The sequence below is a fragment of the Orbicella franksi genome, chromosome 9, assembly GCF_964199315.1.
Source record: "Orbicella franksi chromosome 9, jaOrbFran1.1, whole genome shotgun sequence".
Taxonomy (NCBI): domain Eukaryota; kingdom Metazoa; phylum Cnidaria; class Anthozoa; order Scleractinia; family Merulinidae; genus Orbicella; species Orbicella franksi.
The window spans coordinates 27,074,162-27,087,177 of NC_138153.1; the positions used below are offsets into that span (position 1 = coordinate 27,074,162).

Consider the following 13,016-nt stretch of genomic DNA (forward strand, 5'->3'; position numbering starts at 1 on the left):
TACCTCCACGAAATGTTGAAGCCAACTACAGAGCTTGGAAAAAGCAGTTTCCTTTGACAATCAGTTGAAAGAATAAAAGTCAAATCAGATTCAATTCATTTCAAATGCTCAAACTTCTTCAACCCAGCAAGTGTATTTATCCTTTATTTAGTTTTCACTTTACTAATCGCCTATCAAATGGAATGCACACCACTTTCACTCTGATATTTCCTGTACAGCTCAATCAACTCCTTGGAAGTTCTTGGTTTAACCGCCATAAAAGCCTTATCGAAGTGTCGCCTGCACACTTCACTTGACTCGATGTTCTCTTGCAGTGCCATTATGGCCGCTTCGCGACACAAGGCTGATATTTCAGCCCCGGAAAACATCTCAGTCTTCTGAGTGAGGTCTTCTATTACTACATCAGCACCGAGGGGAGTCTTAGAGAGATGGATTCTAAAGATCTCTTCTCTCGCGTCTTTGTCAGGAAGAGGAACATAAATGATTCGATCTATTCTTCCAGGGCGGAGCAACGCTTTGTCGATCATATCAGGACGGTTCGTTGCCGCTACCATGACGACGTCTTTCAGCGTTTCCACGCCATCCAGCTCGGTCAGAAGCTGCGTTAAAACGCGGTCGGACACGCTTGACGCACCGTCGTCCCCGCCGCTGCCACGACGCGCCGCGAGGGCGTCTATTTCGTCGAAGAACACGATGGATGGCGCGGTGGCTCGGGCTTTTTGAAAAACCTGAAAAATATTTTGGTTATTTTAACATTTTACCATTTGACAGAAAAGGGCTTCTCGTGTCACGGAGATAAACATTAATGAATTAGAATTAGAGTAAAACTAAAAACTATTTTCGAAATGCTCCATCACGAATCTTCAAGGTGGTATGTCAACCCTATCAAAAGGCTCAGCGAAGATTGCGATTTTCTCCCTCAAAGTTGTCCGAGGATAAGAGATGTCACAACAATCTTCAAATCAAGATATAATAAATACAATGACGCAAGGGACCGCAAACCAAAATGCGGCCGGTATACGTAGGATCTGTAAAAGATTTGATGAACCGGCAGCATTTTCGTTTGCGGTCTCTTGCATCATTGCACTTAGTATTTTGGGGGGGGGGGTAGGGGTAGGTCTTTTCAGATCTGATATGCCGCTCAATTTTTAACATGGTTTGGCCATGTATTTTCTGTGGAACAGTTTTTGTCTGTCCGCAGTCTCCTTATCACGACAACGATATGATATTCTGGATTTTTGCCTCATTGTCCGTTGTCACGCGTTTTGCATGTGACATTGACCAATCAGCAAACATTTGGATTTGAGTTTCATCTGAGGTCATTATCACGTGCATTTAGTAGGGGATCGGTCAGCAAGCCGGTTGCTTTACTTCCTGCTGCATGCTACACCGTGCTGACAAGACCCAACCAGGTCGAAACAGTTGTCCGCGGTTGCAATTCTTGGCTTTCAGTTTGGACTCTATCATGTCGCTGTCTCGTTAAGCTTTCTACTTAGTAATCAGCCTTGATTCATTATTAAGGTGTAAAAGTCCAATATTCGGCTATGACTGTTAAAACTTAAATACAGCAGTTGGCTATCACAATTTGATTCTGCTTCGTGGAAATACAGTTATCCTTAATAAAAATTCAGATAATGGCAAACTGTTTTGAACTATTTTTTTCTCTTTTTCCTCATAGAAATGGACAGGGAAAGTCTCTCGCCGCCAATTTTTCAGGCGACCATTTTCTTTCCTCTTGCATTTTACATCTCTTGTTAAATGATATACAAGAGAAATGTGGGCCTACCCGCGGGATGATCCGCAGGTCAACACGCGGGACTACTCGCGACATACTGACCTGCCTTACTGCTCTTTCTGACTCTCCAACCCACTTACTAAATAGCTCAGGACCTTTCACCGCTAAGAAGTTGAGCCCACTCTCCGTGGCCAGCGCCCTCGCTACAAGAGTCTTGCTGCAGCCCGGAGGACCGTACATCAGAATTCCCTGAGGAGGACGAATACCCAGTCGCTGAAATGCCTGCCGGGAGAAATCAACAAAATGACACGTATATAACGGATGTTAAAAAAAACAACAACAACACCATGGTCGCCTCAAAGTTGTTTCGTGTGATCTAAATGGTGTCGACTAACAGAGCAAACTATGCGAGACACCTAGAGTACCGCACAGTTAAGACAAGCCGTGTCCTTGCTCCACGTCAAACAATTGCGCTAGAAGAAGCCCTAATTATTTTTATTTGCTAGTGCTCCATAATTTCATGGAAAGCGCTAGTTATCTTGTTCATTTACAGCTAGTGACATGTGCTCTGATCTAACCAATGCTAAGGCGAAAAGCAACAATGTGATTTTCCACACTCGCCTTTACGTGAAGTTTTCAAGTACAGTCGAACCTCCGGTTGCGACCACCTCTCCTCAGCGACCAGTTTTCCAAAATACCAAACGTTTCCCAGTCAAATCACTATCTTTGGAACCTCTTGTAAGCGACCACCTCTCGTAAGCGACCGCGACCACTTTCAGAACCAAAAGTTTGAAAATTTATTTTGTTTTCAACCACCCGTAAGCGACCACTTGACAAATAATAGAGCCAAATTTGGATAATGTGTTGTTGATAGTACAAGAGACTGATATTTCTCAATGGCAAACACAGTATTGTTTCTCGAAATTGACTTTTGACATCAATAAAACATTTAAAACATTGGGTAAGTCTCTGCAGTAACATATGCTAATGACGCAAAACTTTCACCCAATATGGTCTTAGCGCTCGTAAGCGACTACCTCCCGTAAGCGACCAGCTTGGCTTGACATTTTGGGTGGTCGCTTACGGGAGGTTCGACTGTACTTCTCATATTAAAAAAGAACGTCGGACGTGACTAGTACACAGTACTGCGTCACGTCCACGTGATTGCTTTGTGACTGCTCCTAGATTGAATTCTTCCACGATTGACCAACCTTGTAACGTATCCAAACACTGGGCAGATAAAGGTAAAGGTAAAGTCTGCATAAAAGCCAAGTGGCCCATCAGGCCGACACTTATCTCCGATTTCAGTAGCATGAAGCGACTAAGAGTATTTCTACTCCCCCCTGGATGGGATGCTAGTCCATCGCAGGGTTACCCCCAGCATTAAGTTCGCCAGTACCCATTTATACACCTGGGTGGAGAGAGGCACTGTGAGAGCAAAGCCTCTTACCCAAGAACACAACACGTGGCGCCAGCCAGGGCTCCAACCCGGACCACTCGATCCGGAGACGAGTGCACTAACCATGAAGCCACCGAGCCTCCCACTCCTGATACTGGGTAGACAATTTGAAAGTTGAACTCTGTAAAGAGTTTCTCAGGATGACATGAGATCTAGTCTTACCTCGGGATGTTTCAGCGGCCATTCCACCGCCTGTTTGAGCTTCTGTTTAATGACAGCATTCCCTCCAATGTCATCCCAACGAACCTAAAACACATCAACATTCATTCAACGCTGTACCTCGAGTCATTGGTTATGTAGTGAGCTACTCCGCCGGGAGAATAAGTACCAGTTTGTCTTCGAGAGTGACTGAGCCCAGACTGTTGACTCACTCCAGCCGTCCCTCAACCCTCGTGTCTCATAACAGGAGACTGGGTATGAGTCAGCGAAAACTTAATACAACGGCTCTTTATCTCCCGACTGTAATTTTATGAATCAGCGTTGACAAACGGCTTAAAAGTACAGGAGCCTTTAATGAATTGTCGCACAACACTTTCTTTTTTGTGACAGCAGCAACAGAAAGCGTTGAGTGACAAGGCCAAAGGGGATTACGTCGAGTAGCTGGGTAGAGCGTGAATAGTACGGGGATCACTCGCGCGAGGAAATGCGTCTGAACTCGTTCCACGCGCGCAGGAAGAAAAAAACTCGCGGGCTATATTAACTTTATTATTGAGGCTTCCTTGATTCCTGACTTAAGGTGGCTCCGTATATATAGTTTTACGATCGCACGTTCGCTGAGGACGAAAGCTCAAGTAATCTGCACGCGCTCGAAGAAAAACGTCAGTGTTTTTCGATATTTTATGACGTCAACACGAGCACAAAAAGCAAAACTGACAGTGAATTTTCTCGCGTTTCCTTCGGTGAAATTTCGTAAAATTTGGCAGACTGGTAGTAAATATTTTAACTTAGTCGAAGCTCGTTTTTCAGGGAAATCTATAAGACCAGTTTTTTGGCAGCGGTAAAAGACATAAATTTGCAAAAATCGAAAAACCTGCCTTTGCAAACTCTACTTTTTTCGTTTCTAAAATTCGTATCCCGGAAGATGCGATATGCTGTGAAAATTTTGGAAGATTTCACCGAAGGAATTTAAAGAAAATTACAAATAAAGCCATAAAAAAGCAAAAAACAAAAAAACACATTTGTTTGGGCATTCATAATTCAAGACTAATACCCATAATTTTAACAAAGATGATAGTAAAAAACTATTTAATCATTGCTTATTACATGTAATAAGTTTGAGAGGACTGGGTGTAAAAACGAATGCAAAAACGGTATTCAAAGCATAACACTTGCACGTGCAACGCCATAAATGACTACCCTATGGAGCCACCTTAAGTAGTGCGTGAAATTCACGCGAGCCGCTCGCTCCTAAACGAGTTCTCTGGGCTCGTGGCGTTGTCACCTCACGCTCGCTTATTCCTAAGTAGCAAGACAAGCAGGGAATGTCCGAAACCAAACATTTTCAAGTCCACGTTTATGTACATAGTTGAAAATGGACAGCAGTACCCCAAAACAATTTCACAACGCAATTGAAAGACATTTGCGTAATATAAAGGTGCATACACTCACCTTAGGCACGTCAATGGCCACCTCGCGCATAGCGCTGGGTCGAACCTGTATGAAAGCCGCCATGACGTCTTCTTTAGTGACCAAAAGGCGCTCTTTCAGTGTTTCCTCCCGGGCCCTATCATCAAGGGACGAGGGCAATTCATGTTCCGCTAGACAGCGTTTGAATGACATTAGCCCCGCCTCTTTGCAAACTGCAGCAAGATCTGCTCCTACATACCCATGAGCCATTTCGGCAAAACTGAAACAAGAGGTATAGATACTTATTGGTGAATCTTTGCTGACGTCATTGTTTACATCTTTCGACTTTGCGCAGATAAGACCATCACGCTAGACACGAATTGACTACAAACATTTAAAGAGCTTGTGAAACTTAGTAATTGGTGGTATTTTTGGCTTTTTGGGTTTAATATTCGAGGAGAAATTGGCTTTCAAAAACTGCAAATTTCTGGGTGGCAAAAGCACTAATAAGCTCATACATTCTTTGTAAAATTTTGAGGTTTTAAACCCGCGTCCCATAAAAAGTATTTAATACATCGGGCTAAAATTCCTTGGGACGGTTAATCTTGCTGTATCCTTTCAATATTCAGAACTAATAATTTCATAGCTCCATAAGAAACTGTATCGCTTATGCAAATGATTCAAACATTGTACATAAAGGTTCTACACAGACGAAGTTATCTTTTGACACCCATTTCAAGAGGACGAAAAGAGAATAAATCCAAGAAGATTCACAGGGACAAAGAGAACGTACTCTAAGAAAATCGTTTTGATAAGTTGTTGAAAAACTTGATGTGCAACTTGGGTTTTCTTTTTCAACCCAAAACAAACCTTATCTTGAAGAAACAAAAACTTAATCAACAGCCTGAACGTACGTGAAGTTGTTTTCTAAGATGGTGAATACTTTTAACCAACTGTTTCGAGTACGGCAATACGATATTTGTTCTTTCTCCCAACACAAGGAGTATTCAAAGCAAGCGCAGAGCTTACCTGGTGAAATTTTCATCGGTAAAATTATGCGGCACACTTCTGAGAAGTGTTCTCAGAATGTCCTCACGGTCGCTAGCGTTGGGTATTCCGATCTCAATCTCTCGATCCAGCCTCCCCGGTCTGCGGAGGGCTGGGTCCAAGGCGTCTGGGCGATTGGTGGCTGCTAAAACAATCACGTGACCGGACGAGAAACTCTGTGAAATGGAAACGAGTAAGAAATTGAGGTGTCCGGTAATATTTTTTCTAAAACCGAAGAATACGAATATGTCTGTGTCTGTCTGTCTGTCTACAGCAGCAAGTTAATAAACTCACGGTATTTGCGCCATCCATGAGGGTAAGTAGCGTGGCCACAACTCTCTTCTCAAACTCATTCTGTACTTTGTCCCGCTTGGGACACAAAGCGTCAAGTTCATCAATGAATACAATACTTGGAGCCCTCTCTCGAGCCTCACGGAATATGTCCCTCAAACGGGCCTCTGACTCTCCGTAATACCTGACAGGGCAAATCACACATGTTATTGCACGATCAGTCAATGTCACGGAAGTGATCATGATGCTAGTCACACTGTTGACTGCAAATGCGAGGTCTCCCGTCTACACTACTACATTTTCGTTTGAAACCGGGTGTTATACAGGACAATGCCAAATAACTTAAAGTGCGAGGTATTGTTCACAGATATAATTGACAGCCCCGTTAAAAACTATAACTACTCTCCTCTGATAAGACTAACCTACTTAGGACATCAGGACCATTAATGCAGATGAAGTGGGCACCAGACTCCCCCGCCACTGCCTGTGCAATAAGGGTTTTCCCTGTCCCTGATGGACCATGGAGCAGGACACCGCGAGGAGGTTGAATACCTGAACAGCAGAAAAATTTTACATATAAATAAGGCACAATATCATTTCATCGTTGATTCGTAAGTAATAATAATTAGACCGAATGGAGAACAATTCCGAGAGTAAGCTGGCGGGTAGTTTCAAAATTGGACAGGCATGCAGTGAGAGGCCGATTTCAAATTAAGAGCACGGTACTTTCTGAATTGTACGACACGAGGTCCAAATACTAATTCTTCACACCAATAACAGATAACGAGATTATTCTTTTGAGCGAAAAAGTCACTAATGTTGTAAATGAGTTTCACAGACAGCAGGAAAACATCGTGAAAGGTGTCCAATTACAGGAATCTAACTACAAAATTACGACAAACGCAGAAATTCTCGCGCGCTCGTTGGCTAATTTTCATTGTCAATAAGCGGACAGACACATGAATTTATAATTTTTGCGATGCGGCAAGGAGCGAGTGCGGACAGTTTCTTATCGTAAAAAAAATTGACGTCGGTTTTTCATGCGTCTGTCCTGTTACTGACAATGAATTTCGTCATAACATTGTCAAAGTAATCTGCGGATCCACTCGGCTATCGCCTCGTAGATTGACGATGTTATGACGAAATTCATGATCAATAACAAAACAGACGCATGAAAAACTGACGTCAATTTGTTAATTAGTGGATACCTGTAATTGGACACCTACGTGATCGCGGGTGCGCGCGTGAACCAATCAGAATTGTGAATGTTGTTATAGAAACGATTACATTTCACTAATCGTTTTCTCTTCTTATTTCCCAGATGTTTCACGTGAAAACAACCTTTGAAACGTGTAAGTAACTAACAAACAAATGGGAAGGAATTAACAGGGCAATCGTTTTCACAACGACAAAAAAAAAAAAACATTAAAAACGTCAAAGCTGAAAAACCACGTGGTTACGATATCTGTGAGTTGTCAACCAGCAACACATGTACATTGTTTAAAGGAGATTTCAACGTTTCCCTTTGAAATTTGGCGCGATATCTACACCTTACAAGCCCTTTCTATATAAATTATAAATTAATATTTGTTCATAATGGAAGATCGAAAACAATGCCCGGTCAGAAATGATTGCCGTTTTGGGTTGGAGTGTAATTTCTCTAAGTTTCAAGCTTTCTCGTCTACCACTCGCCTTCTTGTTTTATTAAGCGTTTTACTAACTAAAAGGGTAAAGTCGGAACCAAGTGGCCCACCAGGTCGGCGCTTATCTCAGGTTTCTGTAACATGAAGCGACTAGGAGTATTTCTACTCTCCCCTGGATGAGATGCTAGTCCATCGCAGGGTTACCCCCAGCATTAAATTCGCTGGTACCCATTTATACATCTGGGTGGAGAGAGACACTTTGAGAGTACATTGTTTTGCCCACGAACACAACACAATGTCCGCGGCCAGGGCTCGAACGCGGACCGCTTGATCCGGAGACGAGCGCCATGAAGCCATCATCAACTTCTTACCATAATTTGTAAACATTTCTGGATGTTTCACAGGAAGCTCGATCATTTCACGCACTAAGGCAACCTGCTTCTGAAGTCCTCCAATAGATTCAAATGTTACTTTCCTTCTAGACTCGCTTCGTTCGATTTGACGAGCGCCGTGCGCGTGAATTGTCAAGTGTGTTTCTTCTGGGGATATGTAATAAAATACCGATTGATTTCGTTCTAATTCTGACTGCAGACAGCTTTGAGTTTGGTGTTCCATATTTGATTGAAAGTCTCCCTGATGAGTTTCTGTTTCTACTCCTGAAATTTGTCCTCTTGTTTCGTTTTCTCCCAGTTCTTCCTCACAGCTCTCGCAGCTATTTGGTCGATGACCGGATGTCAAGTTTGCGTCACTACCCAAATCATCAGCATTATCACTAGCCAGAACCCCTTTTGTGTCCAGTGTTTTTCCGTCGTTAATGTTCAGAGCCTTCAGTTTGCTTGATAGGTTTGTAGTAGTACTGTCACATGACGCTGTCTGGTTCTGTAAGTCTCCTGAAGAAATTGGCCTTTTAGCAAAATTGTAAGATCCTGTAAGTGCCGTGACGAGAAGTTGCCGTGGTTTGCCGTAAAACTGAATTTCTACTCGGTGCCCAACAGAAACATAAAGGTCGCCTGCAAGGGAATATTAATCAATCAGTTAGCCAGTATGATTCTTATACCTAATCGTACCTTAATGTTTCACTTCGGTGGCATTAAATTTAAAAAGTTACGATTAGTTAGTTATATAAACTGTACCCAGGGGCGGATCCAGAAACTTCAGAAAGAAGTGGTCAAAGAAATTTCGGCAGAGCGCAAAGACGGTTGGTCATTTTTTTTTTCGACAATACAAGAAAACAAGGGGGGCGCCGTGGCCCCCTCGCCCCTCTCCCCCCTAAATCCTGATACCCAAATCAAACTGTGTCAGTTCAGTGACTTGTTATTATAGGATATCAGGATAGTAAACATGGATTCTCATTGGACAGTAGCAAATTTGAGTAAGATCTTAGAATCAATATATTAAATAAACATTACAGAAGTAAAAAAAATCTCTCATCTCCACTGAAGTGTAACTGAGCCATACTTACGCAGTTCACGCAGACAATAATCAGTAAACAACTGATTCACTTCAAACTCAGCCATTTCACTAGAAGAAAAGACATTGACATATATTGAACAAAAAACTCATCATTTGCAATAACTATTTTAAGGCTAAGAATAGTCTTTTCCAGCTCTCAGGAACAAGGAAACCATTTGTTCGTAATTATTTCTTTACCGTATTTATATAAAGCTAATCACGGAAAAGCCTTGTCTACTCTTCCCTGATTTCCTGCAGTATCAAGTAACTGATGAACTGATATCCCCAGATTTTTGGCTGAATTTGGAATTATAATATTAGGCTTGCTTGGTCAGCCATCAGCATTCTTATTCACTCTCGTACCCAGTCTTTGCTCCCCTTGACCAGCAATCATGAAGCAACTGAATGTGGAAAGTTCTCATTGGGAACCCCAAAATATCAGACTTCCAGTAAGCTGTGCACCCCTAGCTGCTGCACACACAGCTCAGTATCTCTTTGGTGTTTTACGTCCTGTTATTTTTATTGTTTTCAAAACCAATCAAATTGATTCTGTAATAAAACTTTTTTCAAGGTAAGGTGCGAGCAAAGTGGTCCATCAGGCTGACTCTTATCTCCAGTTCCTATAGCATGAAGCAACTAGGAGTATGGGTGGGTGGGATGCAAGTCCATCAAAGGGCTACCCCCAGCATTAAATTCACTGGTATTTATTTGTACCCCTGCACTGCGAGAGATAGGTGTCTTGCGCAACACAATGTCCCTAGCCAGGGCACAAACCCAGACCGCTCGATCCAGAGGCGAGCACACTAACCATGAGGCTACCACGCCTCCACAGAGACTTCAGGTTCATGGTCATTATCACAGTTTCATCAGAAACAAAACAATCCACGGCTTACCAAAGCTCAAGTTCCACCCTTGCAGCATGCAGACAGAGGCTTGCTATAGTACTGACAGTGACAATATCACCAGCTGAAACCTGATGGAGAAGGAGAATTTATAGACAAGGGTGAACACTCATCTTGTATTTCATCGGACAGGTGTTTATATCATAAATCTCAGGGCTATAAAGGCTTAACAGAAAATAAATACACAAAAATCACGACCTACTTGGCTATTCACAAGAGACAGTGGTGTTAAAGCTGCACCTGGGTGGAATAGAAGGCAAGGGTTACTTGTGCAGTGTGCAGAGAAAGTTCTGTCCGATAGTCCAGGGCTAGTGATTTTTCCAGTCAGGTTAGTTGATTCTGTCCATCCCTTACCCAACAGCAAGTGAAGTTTCTTGGGAACATTTTTGAGGAAATTCAAATTAAAGGAGTACTGTAAGAGACAAATTTTGGGAGGCTCATAAGAATGACTTTTGGGCTAGTACATGTACATCATGGTTAGAACTTGCCTAAAGGGCAACCACAAAAATTTCTATCTTTGCAAAATGAAGTGTATCGCACTTACCCTCAGGTGAAACTCCAGATGAGGGCCATACCATGCACACAATCTAAAGAGCAAAACAACAAATCTAACTAAAATGACTCAAGTGCAACAACTGAGGGAATCTCAAAAAATTCCACATTTCATAATGATAAGGATTATCTTCCACATAAGAACCTCAAATGATTTTACAAAACATTTACATGTACATGTACCTTTGCATGTGTTCGTGCTGATTTTACCAAAACTCTTTTTCCAATAGGTAGGTGACATTCCTTCATTGTGCTAATGTTGAGTAATAGTACATCATTTCTAGAAGACGGTGGCAACTTGCTATCTGTTTATCGAAGGAAAGAAACATGTAGATTATGATAAGATATTGTATTACTGGACAAGCGATACTTTAACTTATCAGAAGTACTAATAAAAGATAAAATATTTTGGGCTGGTGAGAATGACTTTCCCCATAGTGCATCATAGTTACAGATTGTTCAAAGTGCAAGTTGGAAATTTTTTTTTTTTTTTTTGACCCTGTGCAAGCATAGGGTGAAGTTCTTCTAAAGTTACCCATCTAATCTAGGGAAAGAATTATCTGTTATTTGTTGCTTTGGGGATGGGAAGGAATGGGAAAGAAAGAGAGAGAACTATCGTTATATTCGCTGTCTGAGTAATATCATACAGTGAAGAAGATTGCTGTTAACAACCTAAGCATCCCTATGATATTAAAAGAAATTTGTGTGATGTATCATATCATATTGTTCTTGAAACATTTTGCAAATGTTTGGGTGAACACAACATAAACTAGTTTCTCAAAAGATACTTTTTCTCTCCCAAAAGCAAAATTTCTGTAATCCCAAAACATTTTTAATTAGGATTATCACCCCCACCCCCACATTGAGCCATTAGAACAAAGACAAGTCTGCTTTGTTTTAGAGGCTGATGCATTCTTTTGTCACACAGCACAGTGGATTTTGTGAAACCCATTGCTCAAAAGGCCTATTCTCATCACTCTGCTGAGATTTTAAATGGGTACTGAACACAGCCTACCCTCCCCCCCCCCCCTCCCCCATCCTCCTTCAGGAAGAAGCCCACACGTGTTCACCTCACCAAGACATTTCTGGTCGCGCTAAGTCTGTTCCACAAGTAGCAGGTTTCTTTTCTTCCTAGGGTACTCCCCAATATACATATAGCAAAGGGCCATTCCATTTTTTAGTCTGCTCACCTCCTGACTGAGGTAAGTCAGAGGAAGCCAAGAGGGGGGCAACTGCATCAGCACCTTTGATATTTTAATTTACAATTCTGAAGGTGGAAGTGTGTTGGTACTTTGATCTTCCTCCCTTGGGGATAAAAAGTTGAATTATCTGAAGAATAAAATTCAAAGTCCACAATATGGGAGGGGGGGTGGGTACACGCAGATATTAAATGGGATTGCCCAATGAAGATAATAATGCCACCAAAAGTATGGTATTTAAACCGTTTTCGTCTGCAATATGGCGTGGTTTGTGCAGTTTGGTCGGAGATGGGTATTAATTTTTGATTCACGTGTAAAAAAAAAGGGTAAGAGAAAATCACTTGATTTGGTCTAAAATAGGATAAGATTATCCAGAAACGCGCCACACACCATGCCAACCACCCCGACGGGAGCTCTGTATGTTTCTACAACTTCTCGTCGATTTTATCCCAAAGAATGTGCTATCATCTACGAGTAAAAATGATTCGGCTGAAAATAAATCGCCGTTGAGGTCGATATTTCTTGCCTTACCTGAGAGCATTTTGCTATTCCTCTCAAAAACAACAGCGTGCAGGACGCCATCTTGGATGTACGCGTGCTGTAGACATTCTGCCGTTGAATTGCCTTCACATATCGCCCTGTGATCACTAAGGTGACGGCAATAAAACAGTCTCCCGCATAATTCACACAGCTGCCAAGTATCTTGCCTTTTCTTGCTCATTTTTAACGCCGCAAAACACGTGAAATTTAATTTATAAACACATGGAAGATTGCTACATGACAGAACTACCGCAAAATGATAATCCGCTGACAAATCGCCGTTGAGATAAGGACTCCACCCAGTAATCCGCAACTTCTTGATTATAAAGTCCAAAACCCAAAGGCAAAAACTTTATGCATTTAAGGAAAGGGTGGACAAAACTTTGTGGTTTGCCGTATTGTCTTCAGATTTTGTCTTTTCCCCTAATCCAAATAATACTTTGCTCTGTCCACTCCACAGGTCACAAGGACTTAGTTTGGGAACACTGATTTCGGGTATACCATTTCTCCCGAGGAGGTCAAAGAGGTGGTGGATTTTTCCTTTCCCCACAGGTGACAGAAAATAGATAGGACAAGAGTGGATGATCTCCAGGTCTGTTCTTGTCAGGGGTGAGGCTAAGCTATTCCTGA

The 13,016-nt window shown here is 42.0% G+C and overlaps 1 protein-coding gene across 2 annotated transcripts; it reads right to left on the reverse strand.

Annotated features, from left to right (window-relative positions):
• Positions 1-172: 172 nt before the first annotated feature.
• On the reverse strand, positions 173-12,661 carry LOC145498246 (ATPase family gene 2 protein homolog A-like). Of its 2 annotated transcripts, XM_081478146.1 has the most exons (14): positions 12,378-12,661; positions 10,831-10,952; positions 10,640-10,682; positions 10,298-10,335; positions 10,087-10,166; positions 9,204-9,262; positions 8,113-8,751; positions 6,521-6,650; positions 6,102-6,282; positions 5,790-5,983; positions 4,803-5,040; positions 3,357-3,440; positions 1,838-2,017; positions 173-728 (listed from the first exon to the last, which is right to left on the reverse strand). In XM_081478146.1, the coding sequence occupies exons 1-14, from the start codon at positions 12,565-12,567 to the stop codon at positions 174-176; spliced, it is 2,733 nt and encodes a 910-aa protein (XP_081334272.1). In that variant the 5' UTR covers positions 12,568-12,661; the 3' UTR covers position 173. The 2 variants fall into 2 exon arrangements, with proteins under 2 accessions (XP_081334272.1, XP_081334273.1); XM_081478147.1 differs by lacking the exons at positions 10,298-10,335; positions 12,378-12,661 and having other exon boundaries at positions 10,831-10,915.
• Positions 12,662-13,016: the final 355 nt, after the last annotated feature.